Source organism: Cervus elaphus, chromosome 6, assembly GCF_910594005.1.
Source record: "Cervus elaphus chromosome 6, mCerEla1.1, whole genome shotgun sequence".
NCBI lineage: Eukaryota > Metazoa > Chordata > Mammalia > Artiodactyla > Cervidae > Cervus > Cervus elaphus.
Window position 1 is genome coordinate 11,875,811 of NC_057820.1, and position 19,477 is coordinate 11,895,287.

At 46.5% G+C, this 19,477-nt stretch overlaps 1 protein-coding gene across 1 annotated transcript in view; it reads left to right on the forward strand.

Annotated features, from left to right (window-relative positions):
* SLC2A9 (solute carrier family 2 member 9) overlaps positions 1-19,477 on the forward strand; it is a 208,141-nt gene that overhangs the window by 108,313 nt on the left and 80,351 nt on the right. Inside the window, exons 8-9 of the mRNA XM_043906186.1 lie at positions 1,850-2,037; positions 14,047-14,157. Coding sequence (XP_043762121.1) covers positions 1,850-2,037; positions 14,047-14,157 — 299 coding nt within the window. The remainder of the gene's footprint in view (positions 1-1,849; positions 2,038-14,046; positions 14,158-19,477) is intronic.

Sequence of the window (19,477 nt, forward strand, 5' to 3'; positions counted from 1 at the left end):
AAGCAGAAGAAGAAAGTTTTTGCTCCAAGAAACTCTAAGAGCTAAACATTGAGTTTAACTGAGAGCTTCCTGGCAGCCAAAGTGAAAAGGGTAGTGGTGGTGGGGGGAAATGTTCTCAAGTTCTCCTTATTTTCTATGGGAAGCATGTATGTCAGCAAGGAGAGAGAAATATTTTCTTGCCCTGAACCTCTAGGCTTACTTTATCACATCAATACTGCATTTTTGAGCTTTGAGAAATACTATGGTTTAGTGAATGCTGCAGAAACATTACCCTCTCAGCTGTTTCCTCCACTTATCTTTAATAAATGCTAGGGAAAGTATTAAATTACAGCTTACAAATGAGACATTCTGAGGTGGTTTTTACTATACTTCTGGAAATAACACCTCAGAGCCTTCGTGGGCTTGCAGAATCTGGAGAGATTTAACAACCATGTTTTGTTTTTTCCTACCTAAGAAGAGCAGTTTCACCTGGCCTGAGGCTCAGAGCAATGTTTTTAGGGATAATGCCCACGGTGCTGGGAATGGACTGTCCCCAGGAGCCATCACAAGCTGCCTCCCCTGTAGGAGGATGAATACCTAAGTGCTGAATATTTAAATCTGCATTCTAAAAGCATCTCCCCTGATCTAATTATTGTGATCTCGGGGGTCTAATCAGACAACCCAGCTTCATGCATATATCCATGGTGGTTTGCACAATTAAGGGCTTGGTTAAAAAAAAAAAATGACAAGCTCACTGAGGCTGGAAATTTGCAGTGTTCAGCCTGGAAAAGCCTGAGTCACAGGGGTGAGCTTGAATCCTGGGAAGATTGGCTCTTTGAGAATATTTCAGTCCAGCTTTCTGGGTTTCCACACAGGGTTTCCACACAGGGTTGTGTGGAAAGGGCCCTGGAGATCATTTAGTTCAATCCCCCTTCTGGGCATCCTGGTCAAGTGGCAATCTGACCTCCATCTAGAGGCCACCAGTGAGAATGAGCGCATAGGGCGGGGCAGACAGGAGGTGCTAAGTGCATGTCGTGGAGCCAGGGGTTTAGCATATGTTACATCACTCGGTCATTACAGGAACCTTTTGAGGCATGGACACTGCTCATCTACCCAGTAGTAGAGATGGGATTTGAACCCTGGGCATGCTCGGCTTTGCAGTGGGGGCAATCAGGGAAGCCTGGTTCTCTAGGGGTTCTTCTCCTGGCCAACTTAGTGACCTTGAGCAGGTCACTGCATCTCTGTGGGCCTCCTGTTTTCCTACTTTTGTGTATATATATTAGTTCAGGTCAGTCGCTGAGTCATGTCCAACTCTTTGCAATCCCATGGACTGCAGCATGCCAGGCTTCCCTGAAGCACGCCAACTCTGGGAGTTTACTCATACTCATGTCCATTGAATCAGTGATGCCATCCAACCATCTCATCCTCTGTCATCCCCTTCTCCTCCTGCCTTCAATCTTTCTCAGCATCAGGGTCTTTGTGTGTGTGTGTGTGTATATATATATATATATAATTTATCTATTTGGCTGCTCCGGGTCTTCTTTGCAGCATGCAGAATCTTGCTCTTCATTGTCACGTGTGAACGCTTAGTTGTGACACTTAGTTCCCTGACCAGGGATCCAACCTGGGACCCCTGCAGTGGCAGGACAGGGTCTTGGCCACTGGACCATCAGGGAGGTCCCTGTTTTCCTACTTTTAAACAAGGGCTTGGCACTCCATGGCCTCAAAGACCCCTGCCAGCTCCATCTCTGATACACTACCATCCAGTGTGTCTGGATGGTGGGATGGACCATCCCCGGGGGGCCCAACATCAGACACAGTGGACGTCCTGATAATCCCCACTGAAATCCATGCTCCTCCCCATTGGCAGCCTTCCGGACATTCCTGGGCAAAGAGGATGTCTCCCGCGAGGTGGAGGAGGTCCTGGCGGAGAGCCGCGTGCAGAGGAACATCCAGCTGGTATCCGTGCTGGAGCTGCTCAGGAGTCCCTTCGTCCGCTGGCAGCTCATCACCGTGGTCATCTCCATGGCCTGCTACCAGCTCTGCGGCCTCAATGCGGTGAGCACCCCTGCACAGACGGAGGAACCGGAGGGAGGGGTGGGGGCAGGTGGGCCAGGGCTTAGACCCTGGATGCCCTGGGTTCCAGCCCAGCTCTGGGCGACTGGGCAATCATGTAACCTGACCATCAGTTTCCACATCTGTAAAATGGGATAACGTAATATGGAGAGAAATAATTCATGTGAGGTGTTCGTTGAAGCAGCTAGCCCAGAATTACCCTTGACTAAATGCTGCCTATCACTATAATTACTTATCCCTAGAAACACTTAAAAGTCATGTGTCTTTTAAAAAAATATTTATTTTTTATTTGGCTGTCAGGTCTTACTTGCAGCAGTCATGATCTTTCCTTGCAGCATGCGGGTTTTTCTCTAGCTGTGGTTCGCAGTCTCCAGAGCATGGGCTCCGTAGTTGTCCCACAGCACGTGGGATCTTAGTTCCCCGCCCAGGGATGGAACTTGCATCCCTGCATCGAAAGGCAGATTCTTAACCACTGGACCACCAGAGAAGTGTCTAAAAGTCATATTTCTTAAGGAAGGTGTTAGGAAGTCACAAGTAAGCGACTTGACACTGAGATCATTTAAATAAAAGTACCCTTGGCTGGGCTGATGCTGGGAAAGATTGAAGACAGGAGGAGAAGGGGACGACAGAGGATGAGATAGTTGGATGGCTTCGCCAACTCATTGGACATGAGTTTGACCAAACTCCAGGAGATAGTGAAGGACAGGGAAGCCTGGTGTGCTGCAGTCCATGGGGTCGCAGAGAGTTGGACTTAGCGACTACTCAGCAGCAGCATTGGCTGGGCTGGCTTCAGTGCATGCTTTTGACCTGAGAAAATTTCAAGGCTTTAAAGAAAAGTTTCTTGAGGCCCGAGTTGATGTGGGCAGGTAAACCAGAGGAGGCGGTTCCTCTCTGGGGTACCCTAACCCACCAATGGACAAAGCCTCCCCTTCTCTCTTAGGGGCTCCAAAAGGTAGAATTCAGAAATTTGAGGAGTAGGGAGGCAGACTTGGGATCATTATTGTTATGGCTGCTTCTGGAAAACAGTGGGTTGCCTCCAGGGTTAGTGAGTTCCCCGTTCATGAAAGTGTGCAAGCCAGCTGGCCAGCCACTTGGCAGGAATACGTAGAGGAGATTCCTGCACTGAAGCAATCAGATTCCCTCTGAGGTCACTTACGTAGCTCGGGACAAGTGTGGCTGGGTCCAGAGGGCAGGAGAAGGGAACTTCTGAAGAAGCCCAGATGGAAGAGTTGCCCTGTGTGTGTGAGCCTGGCATCCCAGAGTCAGCAGGGAGGGTGTCTGTGGGTGGGTAGGAGAGGCGACCTGAAAGGGAGGGAAGTTAACAAGCACATGTTCAGCCTCATTTCTCTTTTTTCTCTTGTATTTCTTGTTGGAAATATCAGGATGAAATAAAATCATCTTGGTGCTTATTTGCTTACCCTTGGTCTAGTTGTGTCAGCAGAAGGAGGGGGCATCTGTGTTAACTTGCTTGACCTTGACCTAGTCCTATTGTTGCCTCCTCTGGATAAGACCAAGGTTGTGCTAGCTGTCGTTCAGTCACCAAGTTGTGTCCAACTCTTTGTGACCCCATGGATTGCAGCACGCCAGGCTTCACTGCCCCTCACCATCTCCCAGAGCTTGCCCAAATTCATGTCCATCGAGTCGGTGATGCCATCCAACCATCTCATCCTCTGTTGTCCCCTTCTTCTCCTGGCTTTAATCTTTCCCAGCATCAGGGTCTTTTCCAGTGAGTCAGCTCTTCAGGTGGACCAAGTATTGATGCTTCAGCTTCAGCATCAGTCCTTCCAAAGAGTAGTCAGGGTTGATTTTCTTTAGGATTGACTGGTTTGATCTCCTTGCTTTCCCAGGGACTCTCAAGAGTCTTCTCCAGCACCACAGTTCAAAAGCATCAATTCTCTGGCACTCTACCTTCTTAATGGTCCAACTCTTACATCCGTATATGACTACTGGAAAAACCATAGCTTTGACTACATGGACCTTTGTCATGCCAGACTGTTTCAAATGTTCCCTCCCTGTTCTGAGTAAGCAGACAGAGAAAGCATCTGTTTCTTAAAGTTCACATGTGGAATTGTAAAACCGCATATGGAATCTGTATGTAATGAGGCATTTAGATCGAGAACCATGACATTTCTGAACAGAATTCTCTCCTTCTGTGAGACATAATTTTCCAATTTGCATATGCCATATCACTTTGTAAATTCCACTCGAGTGTATCTGTAAGCCCCACTGCATAAGCATAGATGGGGGGGGGGGGGGGGCGGGAAATCTCTGCTCCCAGAGCCAGCAGACTGAGATCTTAGTCACTTTCCTTTGCGTTGACTGCTTTCCAACTCTTTTCTCTTCTTCTTTTTTTTTTTAATGTATTTATTTACTTTTGGTCGTGCTAGTTCTTTCGTTGCTCTTCGTGGGCTTTCTCTAACTGTAGAGAGTGGAGGGGGGCTACTCTAGTTGTGGCGCATAGTCTTCTCATTGAAGTGGCTTCTCTTGTGGAGCGCAGGCTCTAGGCACACAGGCTTCAGCAGTTGTGGAACATGGACTCAGTAATTGTGGCTCACGGGCTCTAGAACACAGGTTCAACAGTCGTGGTGCACCGCCTTAGTTGCTCCAACAACATGAAATCTTTCCAGACCAGGGATCAAACTCGTGTCGCCTGTATCGGCAGGCGGATTCCTATCCACTGAGCCACCAGGGAAGTCCTCCGTCTTACCATCGTAAGAACAGTTAGCGTTGACATTTATCCTCTTCACAAACGTTAAAGTGCACAATATGACATTGTTAACCATGGGCATCATATTGTACAGATCTCTAGAGCTTGTTCATCTTGCTTAACTGAAACTTTATACATATTCATTAATGACACTGAGTTTCCCCCACTCCCAGCCCCTGGCGACCACCCCAGTTCGACTCCATGCTTCAGAGTATACCTGTGTATGTCACCGGCTGGGTCCCTAGGTCATCCCTAGGGAGGCAAGGGGACAAGTCCTACTTCATTCTTACATGAAGTGAAGTGAAGTGAAAGTCACTCAGTCGTATCCACCTCTTTGCAACTCCATGGGCTATACAGTCCATGAAATTCTCCAGGCCAGAATACTGGAGTGGGTAGCCTATCCCTTCTCCAGCAAATCTTCCTGACCCAAGAATCAAACCAGGGTCTCCTGCATTGCAGGGGGATTCTTTGCCAACTGAGCTATCAGGAGACCCTCATTCTTACATACTAAAGGACAAATGCCAGTGAGCAGCAAATTCCAGCCTCAGAGCCCACTGTTCTGTGCCCCAGTCCAAGCTCCCTCCCTGCACCTGCTACCTTTTACCCCAAAATAATTCACAAGATCAAAGGAGAGAGCTAGCTAACACAGATGAAAGCCTTTAAATGCACTTTAAGACTTGCTCTGTCCCCTTAGTTTTACCAGAAATTATGTGAGGCGATCATAAAGAATGCTGAGTGCTAAAGAATTAATGCTTTTGAACTGTGGTGCTGGAGAACACTCTTGAGAGTCTGTTGGACTGCGAGAAGATCTAACCAGTCAATACTAAAGGAAATCAATCCTGAATATTCATTGGAAAGACTGTTGCTGAAGCTGAAGCTCTAGTACTTTGGCTACCTGATGCAAAGAGATGACTCGTTGAGAAAGACCCTGATGCTGGGAAAGATTGAGGGCAGGAGGAGAAGGGGGTGACAGAAGAGAAGATGGTTAGGTAACATCACCTATTCAATGAACATGAGTTTGAGCAAACTTCGGGGGATAGCTGAGGACAGAGGATCCTGGCACACTACAGTCTGTGGCGTCTCAGAGAGTTGGACACAACTTAATGACTGAAAAACAACAATGAATGTGGGAGGACAGTCTATATGTTAAGACAGTCATAAATACTGCCAGGCATCTCCATTCATCACTTTATCCTGGACCCAAATGTCCTGCAGGGTAGGTGGCTCCATCCCCATTTTCTAAATGAAGAAGCTGAGGCTTGCAGAGGATCAAGGACTTGCTCACGGTCATGGTGGGTGACACCTGTGCTGTCAGACGCACATGTTCTGGCACCAGGGCCCTGCCAGATTCCCCAGTGCATCTCTGAGAACATATACTTTGCACTGAACCAGTCTTTCTCAGCCTCAGCACTGTGCACATTTGGGGCTGGAAAATTCCTTGTCATGGACGTGTACACTCTAGGACATTTTGCAGCTCACCAGACCTCTACTCACTAGGTGGCAGTCCATGCAACAAACAAACATGTCTCCAGACGTGGCCAAACGTCCCCTGGGGACAAAAATCAGCCCCAGTCAAGAACCACTGTCCTAAACAAGCATTACATATCGTTCAGTACTTTTTTTTTTTTTTTTTTGCTGAAGAGTCGATGAATGGTTTTCACACTCTTTAGAAATCAAGTGAAAGTTGAACATAACATTTAGTTATTTCTCATTCCCTTTTCAGTGTCAGATTGTTTTTTTCCCCTCCTTCTCGTGGTAACTTTCAAATTCCCGTCTCTAAAATTAGACCTGTCACTTAAAATTATTTTATGTAGCTGCCTTCCTCCAACAATTTGTCCTTTGCACAAAAAAACAGACTTTTGTTTTGGGTTTTTGTGCAAATGTTGAGTCTTTCTGATGCTGCTCCTTCCCCATAACGGTCATTGAGGATGGAGACCCTTCCCAGGGTCCATGGGTCTCCAGCAGTCCATGACACATGAGAGGCAGCTGAGTATTACATGAGGAAAGGAGTAGGAAGTAAGAAGAACAGGGCTAGGGAGGGTGAAGTTTCTACCAAGTCCTTGGGCTGAAAATTTGACAGAATTACCAAACCTGAGACAAGAAAGCCATATTCTTGAACCTTCTGGAATCTTCTAGAATGTCAAGAATGACAGTGGAACTCTCATCTACCTTAGGTTACCCTTCCTTCTTTTGAATTTATCCCTTCTTCAACAGAGGAGGCCAATCATACCAACTCCTCCAGTCCTCAGTTTCCTCTTATGGATAATGGAGATGTAGATTCTTTTTTTTTTTTTTTTTTGCACAGTTGCCATGAGGATTGCATGAAATCATGTGTGTGTGTGTTAGTTGCTCAGTCATGTCCAACTCTTCCCCATGGACTGTAGCCTCTGTCCATGGAATTCTGCAGGCAAGAATACTGGAGTGGGTTACCATTCCCTTCTCCAGGGATCCTCCAGACCCAGGGATTGAACGCAGGTCTCCCACACTGCAAGCAGATTCTTTATCATCTGAGCCGCCAGGGAAGCCCGATGAAATTATGGACGGGGACTATCTCTGATGGTAACTGATGGGCCTCTGTGAGATCTCCCTTCCTCTTAGCTGGTATCAGCAAGACTGTTCCTAGCAATGTTTTCTTCTCTCTCATTGCCTCACACTTTTAAACTTTGCTGCTTCTGACATGCACCATAGTTGAGAAGCAAGACACCCAAGCTTGTTAGAAATAAACATAAAACAAGAATGGGGAGGCTCAGAACGCAGGCTGGTAGGAAGCCACATGGGTCTGGTGACTTTCATTCTAGATGCTCAGAGGCCTTTTACTGCCAGCATATTTGTCCACTCAGTGGGGGCCCAAGCATCACAGCATTCCTGGGGAGCTGGTGTGCCCCTTGAACTCTTTACTTGTGTGACTGTTATGTAACACTTCCTTTCCCTGCTAGACTAGATCTGGGAGGGCAGGAATGGGTGTGTTGTTCCCCACAGGTGTTAGGTCACACCTGTACCTCACAGAGTGCCAGAGATCCTACACTCTGGATAAACACTGGAGAGGAAGGGAGACAAGGCTGGGAGAAGGAAGGGAGGCTGGGAGGCAGGAGAGCCTGAGACAGGTTTGTAGCAAAGCATGACCCCTTCCGCCTCTGCCAGCCTGGACCGGGCCATGTGAGTGTCCCTCTCACTTGTCTAAGCATCATTAGGAATTCTGAACCCCAAGTCTTACTCTGCACAAAACTTCTCATCACGAGAACAGAAGCGTTATGAACAGCTTTCATTTCAAGATCTCTTCCCAAATAACTTCCTAACTCAAATTAGAGGAATTAAATGTTCTGTTACCCTAATAACTGAGACCATCTCCCTAGAAGAACTTGCTCTGTCCCCATGACTGGAGAGAATGCTAAATGAGGGCCCTTCCATGTGGCCACCCAGAGTGTGGTCCAGAGTGGAAGTTTTAAATTCAACTGTCTATGTTCAGCCATGGAACATGGAACAACATGTTCAGATGTTAACATGGAACTTGCCAATCTGGGGATGAGCTGCCATAATTGCTCAGTTCCTGCATCCCCTGATGCTGTGTCCCCTGTATTCCTGATGCTGTGAAAGTGCTACACTCAATATGCCAGCAAATTCAGAAAACTCAGCAGTGGCCACAGGACTGGAAAAGGTCAGTTTTTATTCCAATCCCATAGAAAGGCAATGCCAAAGGATGTTCAAAATACCTCACAACTGCACTCATCTCACACACTAGCAAAGTAACGCTCAAAATCCTCCAAGCCAGGCTTCAACAGTACATGAACCGTGAACTTCCAGATGTTCACGCTGGTTTTAGAAAAGGCAGAGGAGCCAGAGATCAAATTGCCAATATCCATTGGATCATCGAAAAAGCAAGAGAGTTCCAGAAAAATATTTACTTCTGCTTTACTGACTACACCAAAGCCTTTGACTGTGTGGATCACAACAAACTCTGGAAAATTCTTAAAGAGATGGGAATACCAGACCACCTGACCTGCCTCCTGAGAAATCTGTATGTAGGTCAAGAAGCAACAGTTAGAACCGGGAATGGAACAACAGACTGGTTTCAAATAGGGAAAGGAGTACGTCAAGGCTATATATTGTCACCCTGCCTATTTAACTTATATGCGGGGTACATCATGTGAAACGCTGGGCTAGATGAAGCACAAGCTGGAATCAAGATTGCCAGGAGAAATATCAATACCCTCAGATATGCAGATGATACCACCCTTATGGCAGAAATCGAAGAAGAACTAAACAGCCTCTTGAGGAAGGTGAAAGAGGAGAGTAAAAACTTTGGCTTAAAACTCAACATTTAGAAAACTAAGATCATGGCATCTAGTCCCATCTCTTCATGGCAAATAAATTGGGGGAAACAATGGAAACAGTGAGAGACTTTATTTTGGGAGGCTCCAAAATCCCTGCAGATGTTGACTGCAGCCATGAAATTAAAAGACGCTTACTCCTTGGAAGAAAAGCTATGACCAACCTAGATAGCATATTAAAAAGCAGAGACATTACTTTACCAACAAAGGTCCATCTAGTCAAAGCTATGATTTTTCCAGTAGTCATGTATGGATGTGAGAGCTGGATTATAAAGAAAGCTGAGCACTGAAGAACTGATGCTTTTGAACTGTGGTGCTGGAGAAGACTCTTGAGAGTCCCTTGGACTGCAAGGAGATCCAACCAGTCCATCCTAAAGGAAATCAGTCCTGAGTATTCATTGGAAGGACTGATGCTGAAGCTGAAACTATTCTTTGGCCACCTGATGCGAAGAACAGACTCATTTGAAAAGACCCTGATGCTGGGAAGGATTGAAGGCAGGAGGAGAAAGGGACGACAGAAGATGAGATTGTTGGATGGCATCACCAACTCTACGGACATGAGTTTGAGTAAGCTTCGGGAGTTGGTGACAGACAGGGAGGCCTGGTATGCTGAAATCCATGGGGTTGCAAAGAGTTGGACACGACTGAGTGACTGAACTGAACCTGTACTCAGAGCCCAGCACAGCCCATGCAGGAAGCACAGGCCCAGGTCTCTGTCTGGCTCTTGCCTTGTCAGCTGTGTGTGGTCTTTGATCCTCTGGCAATGTCCCCTTCCACGCTGTTGAGAGGTGAAAATGATTTGCATGTCATTTGCATGTTATACTTTGTCTCTAGAACACATGTCATGAGTTAAGAAGGAGGGCTTTAGGGCATCAGAGGCAGGGGGTCAAGGAGGCCCAAATCCTCCTGCTGTGCCCCTTTCCCACCAGCTCCTGCAAAATCCCTGAAAGGTCTGTTACTGAGTTCAAGCTCGCTCTGCTCACCCAGTCCAAGCTCGCTCTGCTCGCCGCAGGACTGGCCAATGAATCCAGGAGACGAGGTGTTAAGTCAAGGAAAATGACTGTTTGGAAAGCCAGCTGACTGAAAAGATGGCAGGCTAGCACCTCAAAATAACCCCCTTATCAGGGCCTGGTTGCCAGGTTCTTTTATGGATCAGAGGATCACGGCGGGAGATGAAGAAATAAGGTAAAAAGACTATTCAATCCTTGCATTTTCCCCCAGAATGGCAAGCCTTGGGTAGGGGAATGTGTTAGTTTCCCTTCCTTACAATCTTTCACAGGTGGGAGGCTCAGGTTATCTCCCTGGGGCAGGCCATTATGTATGTTTATAAAAACCAAAAAGGGTTAAAGTCACAGAAGTAGATCTAGTGTAAATTTAAAATTAACCCTTCCAGGTTACAGGTCCATCCCACAGGGAGGAGGCTGGATGGAGGCAGATACAGAGATGCTTCCTCCTTTACCCAGGAGCAGTGGCATCTCCATAGAGTGACGGGAGTCTTCCAGACTGATCCCCACTGTTTGTTGTGCACCCATTAGAGAAAAAATGCTTTAAAAAACTTTCATTTAAAAAGCTTTCACCACCAGTCTGAAAGAGAGTATGATTACCTTCTTTCAGAGAAAGGAGATTCAGAGACGTGAAATCTTTTGCCTCCAGACCCTCAGGTCATCAGAGGCAGCCCTGGGATTGAAATCCCACCTCTCCCGCCTCCCAGAATCACAGCTCCATCCTCTCCACCATCTGCTTCAGTGAAAGGAGACAGTCAGGCAACCAGAGAGAGCACGGTTGTGTTGGGGTGAGGTCAACACAAATCATAGTCCGTGGGAGGGTCCGCCGTGGGACACACTCCAGACTTCGTGTCTCCGTGCAGTTCAGTGCCCTCAAACTGCCAGATCAGATAAGCCTCAGCGGAAGCAAAGACAGAGGCAGTTACCATCCAGCTCTGTAAGATGATGCAGGGAGAAAGACGTGGCTTCGTGGAGGAAGCCAATGAGACAGGCAGCTCGTGTGATGCGCGGGCCCTTCCTGTGGGGACAAGGCCAGTCCAGCAGGTCCTCCTTGCTGGCCCTGGATGGGAAGACCGTCCAAAGGAGCGATTTCTGCCTATCACTGCCGAAATGCATTTAAATACAAGAGGACTGGGGGCTTCCCAGGTAGCTCAGTGGTAAAGAACCCACCTGCTAATGCAGGAGACATATGAGATGTGGATTCGATCCCTGGGTGGGGAAGATCCCCTGGAGGAGGGCATGGCAACCCACTCCAGTATTCTTGCCTGGAGAATCCCATGGACAGAGGAGCCTGGTGGGCTACAGCCCGTGGGGTCGCAAAGAGTTGGACTCAAGTGACTTAGCACGCACATAAGAGAGGGCCACTTATACCTGTGAGCCTGTAGTGTTCTGCACGGTGACTCTTCACTAACATTTAAACCCGTCAGGAGTGCCCGAGGCAGTGTTGCTCCAGGGAGAGCTGGAGGCAGGGAAGAAGCTGGGGTGGGAAGGGGAGTGAGCGGCAGGAAGGAGTGTGGTGCCAGCTTCCACGGAGAACACAGATCACATGAGATCAGAGACTGGAAGCTTCTGGCAGAGGAATAGGTCAGGGCGTGGGGTTCAGGGCTGACGCTGAGAATAACACAAACATCAGCTCCACCTTTGCAGCAGGGTGTCAACTGGGAAAAAAAAAAGTCACAACCTGAAAGTAGAGTTGTTTTCTTTGGTGGAAATGTTAAAGACTCCGAACTTGGGAGGCAGCATTTCAGTAGCCCTGAGAAAACTGCTCCAAGGAGGTGGGAGGTGGAGTCAGGCTATGCACAAGTTTGCAACAAAGGGAGCAGGCAGTCTGAACACCAAAGATTATTGTGAGGTAAGGAAAATCAGATATCAAGTTTAGGAATTTAGTGTTCTTCCATGTATGGGGAGATGAAAGCCTCTGGGCTCACTGAATTCATTCCTTTCATATGCACCTCAGTTATCTGGGGCCAATTCCTGTTTCTTGATTGCTTACATCCTCAGTTCCCTGTTCACCTTAAGGAATGGTAGCCTCAGCGGATGGCTGCTTCTTGCATTCCCCAGAGTTCCTCAGCAGTCACCATCGTGGTGGGTGATGGTGTCTGCTGAATCTCTGGGTTTGTGTTCCCCTTTGGGAGCCCTCATTCACCTTTATGAAATCACTGATGGTTGTGACCTTTCTTGCCCATGGATATGCCCATGGATTTCACATATGGATATGTGAAATATTTCATTTCACAAGTGCAACTGGGCATGGTCAAAAGACCACTGACTGTTGAAAATCCATGAATTTGGGTGAAGATTAAGAAAGGCATCTAAACTGCTCTGATTCAACCCTGAAGACGTGCTGGGGATCACAGTCACCTTCAACATATAAACAAATCCAGTGGAGACTGAGGCTTTTGGGGAAATTTTGGCTTCTGTTGTAGACCTAGGAGCTCTAGGAATTAATGAATTTATCAGGAGTCACTTCTCTACCCTATGGGTGTGACAGCAAAGATGCAGTTTAAAATTCTAACTTATCAGCTCCCTCAAATGAGAGGCAGACACAAACAGGAGTGGCTTTCTTTTATGTGAACATTAAAACCCATTTTTGCCACCGGGTGTATCAGTGCCCACAAGCTCAGAGAATTATGTGCAGTGGTTTTTACTGGAGTCTGTGTGTGTGTGTGTGTGCGCACGCGCGCGTGTGCATGCTTGATCGTGTCCAACTCTTTGTGACCCCATGGACTGCAGCCTGTCCCAGGCAAGAATACTGGGGTGGGTTGCCATTTCCTCCTGCAGAGAGTCTCGAGATGTGCATGGTTTTCTATCATTCAGCAAACTGTTGCTTTTCAAGGAAATGGCTGGGATTGAGGGAACACAAATGATTTATGTTCAGCCTATTGGTCCAAAAGTTTGGATCAAAGAATAGTGACAAGCCTCACTTAGTTCCTAACATCTCCCAGCAAGGGTATGTGGTTATCCTCTTTTGACTGACGTTAAGAAGGAATCTCAGCCGGACAGAGAAAATTGTCTGAGGTCGTACAGATAGTTCAAGATGGAGCCAGGTCTCCAAACTCCAAATCAGTGATTTTCTGATGCCCTGTGAGTGTCTGATGTCATGTGAGTACCTGTTAAGGTTAGGTTTGACCTCATGTGGCAGAAACCTCAAACGCAACCTAAACAACAGGCCTTCTCTCTCACATGAAGGAAATGGAAAGGGCTGGTACAGTAGTCCCAGGACCACTTCCATGGTTTGCAGAAGGCAGTCCTGATTATGGCTGATATCCTAGAAACATTATTAACACTCTCCAAAGTGCCCAGGTTTGGATAATAAACTATAAAATCACCCCTAGTGAGAACGGACACAGTCTCCTTCTAACTTCCTGCTCCAGCATCTGAACAGGTGGCTTTCATCCCATAAGAGTTCTATGTATAGTTACGCAGCTTGAGAGTTGTGGAACTCACAGTTGCTTCATTCACGTTGTACCCATTATAGATTTATTTTGACAATTTTCCAAAAGATGATAGTAAAATGTCTTGTGGATCAGAGACCATCTCTTATTCTCAGAATGTTACCTTGGGGGCTAAAAGCAGTACTGTCCCATGAGGGCTGCTGAAGCTGCAGCCATCACATTCACCATCCTGACAGCAGAAAAGAGGAAGGGCAAAAATGGAATCACACCTCTTTGGTGAAAACCTACTTTTAAGGAGAATTCCTGGAAACCCCACCAAGATTTCTATTCTCATCTCATTGCCACACTTAGCTAAGCCCATGTTGCTCCCAGTAATGTAGACATTCTTTTAGTAATGGGAGAAGGAAGAAAATAAGTCGTCACCTTGGCTCATAGCTCTACTTTATGCCTCTGGACTTAGCAGCAAATCTCAGAGACCATCTTGTACCTGAATTTAGTTTAGGAAGCAGATGCCTCTCACTGACTCTTCTGCCTTCTTTGTCTCTCCTACTTTATAGATTTGGTTCTACACCAACAGTATCTTTGGAAAAGCTGGAATCGCCCCAGAAAAGATCCCATACATCACCTTGAGCACAGGTGGCACTGAAACTCTGGCTGCCATCTTCTCTGTAAGTAAATCGAGGATTATTCCTGAGAACATCATGGGGTTTAAGCAGCACTGTGGGAACCCCTAGGGGACAAACCAGAATGCCTTTAAAGGAACGTGACCTTTGTCACTCCGAAGGTGTCTGAATTTGGGGAGTTTATCATGCAATTGCCACAGCTGTTTCAGTCATCTAGAGAACATTCTTATCTACATCTTGTTTCCCTACTGTCTTCTTTTTAATAGTAACTCCTTTCTTTGAACTCTCCCCTAGTAAATGACACGCTGTGATGGGCACCCTGTGCCATAGCCATAGCTCCCTGGGAGGCCAGATCAGAGTCTGTACAAACCTCAGTTCTGTTACCGTGACTTTAAAACCATCGGCTGTCATCGCCACCCCCAAACATGTAGGATTTTGCCTGCCAAAGAAAGGAGAAAGGACCCTTCAGTCCATCGGTTCAAGAGGGAAGCTTTAATAATGAGCTGCAGTGTCCAAAAGAAGACAGAGAGCTCATCACTCTTTCTCAACTTGAGTGTGTAAAATAAACATTGAGGGGAAAATAAAACCTTAGGGTTTTCAGAATCTAGCAGCAGTTGCACAGGTTTTGCCAAACCAGAATTTAATCCTGGCTCTGGACCTTCTTGACTGTGTGGTGCTGGACAATGCATTCCACCTCTCTGTTCTTCAGTTTCCCCGTTTATGAGCTATTCCTTTCTCTTCTACCTTGACCTTGATGAAGTAGCTCATTTATTTCCACTTGTGCTCACCGATTTGCGCTGCCAAGATTGATGCCAGTGCCAACAGGCAGAGGCTTCTAATTGTATTCCTGCCCATTTTCAAAAGAACAGTTTAATTTGCTCCTTGCTCTTAATGGCACATTCTAACAAGGTGCTTTTAAAAACGCATGTCATGAAATTGTTGAGACCCGATGCTTGTCCCCTTTTTCCACTCACGGTCTTTTTGTTAGAGGAAAACATATCTTGATGTTTCACAACCTGGAAGTTTCGCAGAATTCTTGTCTCAGTTTACAGAAAGCACTCAATTGTCATTAGTAATTTTTACATGGATAAGCAAGAAAGCACAGTCAGCCTGGAATGAAAGTGATGGGGAAATTACAGGGTTTGTTTTTTGAGGGTTTTTGTGTAAAGTATTTTGTTGCTATAAGAAATCAACATGAGCTCATTAGAGTAAATTCATAAAATATGAAAATAGAAACAAAGAAGAAGTACCTACAATCATACTACCCAGGTAAGTTTGGCAAAATTTCTTTTGTTCTCTAGACATAGACAGCTGTATTAATCTTAGTATAATGCTATCTTTAGCTCAAGATTGCTAATTATTAGAGAGATGCAAATCAAAATTACAATGAGGTATCCTCTCATGCCAATCAGAATGATCATCATTAAAAAGTCTAAAAATAACAAATGCTGGAAAGGGTGTGGAGAAAAAGGAATCCTCCTACACTGTTAGTGAGAACGCAAATTGTTGCAGCCACTGTGGAGAATGGTATGGAGTTTCCTTAAAAAGCTAAAACTGGAGCTGCCCATGATCCAGCAACCTCACTCCTGGGCGAATACTCAGAGAAAACTGTAATTCGAAAAGATACATGCACCCCAGTGTTGATGGTAGCACTGTTAACAATAGCCAGGACAGAGAATCAACCTAAGGGTCCATCCACATAGGAATGAATAAAGAAGATGTGGTATAGATATACACAATGGAATATTACTTGGCCATAAAAAAGAATGAAATAATGCCATTTGTAGCAACATGGATGGACCTACAGATTATCATACTAAGTGAAGTAAGTCAGGCAAATATCATATGATACCACTTATATGTGGAATCTAAAATATGACACAAATGAACTAATTTACAAAACAAAACAGACTCACAGGCATAGAAAGCAAATTTATGGTTACCAAAGGGGAAGGGTGTGGGGGGAGGGACAAACTAGGAGTTTAGGATTAGAAGGTACACACTGCTACATATAAAATAAACAATAAAGTCCTACTGTATAGCACAGGGAACTATATTCAACATCTTGTAATAGCCTATAGTGGAAAAGAATATGAAAAAGTGTACATGTATATAAATATATACATATAACTGAATCACTTTGCTATATACCACAAACTAACACAAACTGTACATCAACTATAATTTTAAAACTCCTATCTTCAGACTAATTTTAATTCTGCTTTTTGTCCACCTAAACTTATGTCCAAATGATTTTCCATTTTATTATTTATTGTTTGAGTAAATTTTTATTGATGGTGATGGTTTAGTCATCAAGTCTTATCCGACTCGTGTGACCCCATGGACTGTAGCCCACTAGGCTCCTCTGTCCATGGGATTTCCCAGGCAAGAATACTGGAGTGGGTTGCCCTTTCCTTCTCCAGGAGATCTTCCCAACCCAGGGATCAAACCCAGGTCTCCTGCGTTGCAGGCGATTCTTTATTGACTGAGCCACCAGGGAAATTTTTATTGAAGTATGACACATATACAGAAAAAGTACACGATTGTTGCCCCCTCTGAATTAACACCAGTTGTGACAGCTGTATCATTCTTCAAGAACTGGCTGTAAAGCCGTGTCCTTAACCGTTGTCTACGGGGTAGGGTTATTGAGTGTCTCTGCGCAAACGGCAGAGCCACGCTGCCCAGAATCGGATCCCAGCTCCACCCCTTTTAAACTGCATGACCCCAGTGAGATATTCAACAGCTCTGTGACTCAGTTTCCCCATTTCTATAATAAGGACACCATCCCCGCCTCATAGGGGAGGAATGAGGATTAAACAAGTGGGCACATACTTCGTGATGCACACAATGCCGGGCACATGATGTAACTCAGTGAGTGTGAATTATTCTAGTTCTGGCTAGGTAGGTTCCCGTTGTTTGTCACTTTAAATAAGGCTGTGATGGACATTGTTGCAGAGAGCAGGACTCTGTAGGGTCTCTTGCAATCTTTCCATAGCTGAGGAAACCCATTCAGTTCAGTTCAGTGGCTCAGTCGTGTCTGACTCTTTGCGACCCCATGGACTGCAGCACACCAGGCTTCCCTGTCCATCACCAACTCCCGACGCTTGCTGAAACTCATGTCCATCGAGTCGGTGATGCTGTCCAGCCATCTGAGGAAACCAAGACCAGAAGAAATGACTTACCCAGGATCCCACAGCAGTAGGTCAGAGCCAGAGGGCGTGGGGAGCACTAACATCTAAGGCCTCTCTCTTCCCAAGACCCTGAGTGCTTACCCGAGGTCTCAAGAAGGTACATGTCAGTCCTGGCAGTCCAGTGACTGTTTGAAAAAGGAGCCAATGGAGGGCGTGGTGGTGCTTCCAGCCTCCGTCTCTCTGACCCCTGGCTTCTGGTGCCCACGCTCCGGCTGGCAGATCATCCTCAATAAAGCCGACAGCCTTTGATGAAGTCCTTCTTATGAGGACTGGTCCCAGGGAGGAGGAAAATGACTTTACCCTCCTAGGAGAGAAAGAGAGGAGTTTTCTAAGATCAGAGCTAGGGGTCACAACCTCTGAAGAGTCTGCCCGCTTCTCCAAGTTTGGATTCTGATGGGCCACGGTCATTTGGATCTTGTACACTCCAGAGGTGCGGCCATCTCGGTGAGGGCCCAGAGCAGGGACGTCGGCTTCATAGCGTTGGTGGTGCATGTGTGCTTGCTAAGTCACTTCAGCCACGTCTGACTGTAGTCCACCAGGCTCCTCTGTCCAAGGGATTCTCCAGGCAAGAATACTGGAGTGGGTTACCATGCCCTCCTCCAGGGGATCTTCCCGACCCAGGGACTGAACCCACATCTGCTGCATCTCCTGAATTAACAGGCGGATTCTTCCACTAGCACCACCTGGGAAGCCCAGGTGTTGGTGAAAGTGAAAGTTGCTCAGCCGTGTCTGACTATTTGCCACCCCATGGACTTCCATAGTCCATGGAATTCTCCAGGCCAGAATACTGGAGTGGGTAGCCTTTTCCTTCTCAGGAGATCTTCCCAACCCAGGGATCGAACCCAGGTCTCCTGCTTTGCAGGTGGATTCTTTACCAGCTGAGCCACAAGGGAAGCCCAAGAATGCTGGAGTGGGTATCCTATCGCTTCTCCAGGGGATCTTCCCGACCCAGGAATCGAACCCAGGTCTCCTGATTTGCAGGTGGATTCTTTACCAGCTGAGCTATCAGGGAAGCCCCGGGTGTTGGTGGACTTACTCATTCATGAGTTCATCCGTGCCACAAGTGGCTTATATCCTGCTTGTGCTTCAAGGTCACCAGTAACATTATTGTGACCTAAGGAGAAAGCCATAGAAACAGACATGTGCCTTGTGTAACACTGGGAGGAGCTCTTGGGGTTCCAGGAGAAACAGGGGTTCCAGGAGGACTTCCTGGAGGAGGGACCCGAGAGGCTGAGAGCTGAAGGGCCAGAGGCAGCTAGACAGTTAAAGTGCAGCCTGCCCCATGGCCCTGTGTCCAAGCTCCCAACCTGCGCTCCCTCCTAGTTTATCTTCTAGGAGACCTGAAGATGCAGACTAGTTCATTGGAAACAGTCCTTAAAATGGTAACATTTACTCTAATCCCCAGAAGAATAATGAGATTAAATTCAGCATGAGGTTGGGAGTCTGGGATGGAACAAACGTGTTGAGGGGAGAAAGAGTTTGGACTCTAGGACCTGAGGCTCTGAATTCAAATCCTAATCATCTTTTTACCATCTGAGTGGTTTGGAGGAAATTGCCCAACATCTCTAGATTTCTTTGTGCATCTTAAAATGGGTACATAACCATGCCCACCCATGGGAGGCAGAATATCGACACCCCAAGTGTCCCCATCCTAATTCTTGGAAACACACATATGTTATTTTACCTGGCAAAAGAGGTTTTGCAAATGTGACGAAGTCAAAGGTTTAGGATGGGGAGGTTATCCTGGATTTTCTGGTGGGTCCAGGGTAATCACAGGCGTCTTTACAAGAGAAGCAGGAGAGCCGTATTCAGAGAAGGAGATATGATGGTGTAGCGGAGGTGGTGTAATGTTGACTCTGAAGATGGTGGGAGGGGCCGCAAGCCAAGGAGTGCAGACGGCCTTGAGAAGCTGGAAAAGGTGAGGAACAGATCCAGGAGGGACACAGCCCTGCTGACAACTGACCTTTTTAAAAAATAATGTTATTTATCTATTTATTTCTGACTGTGCTGGATCTTCGTTGCTGTCGACAGGCTTTTTCTGTAGTTGCAAAGAGCAGAGGCTACTCGTTTCACTGCAAGTGCTTCTCATTGTGGTGGCTTCTTTTGTTGGGAAGCACAGGCTCTAGGGCACACAGGCTTCGGTAGTTGAGGCACCTGGGCTCAGTAATTGCTGT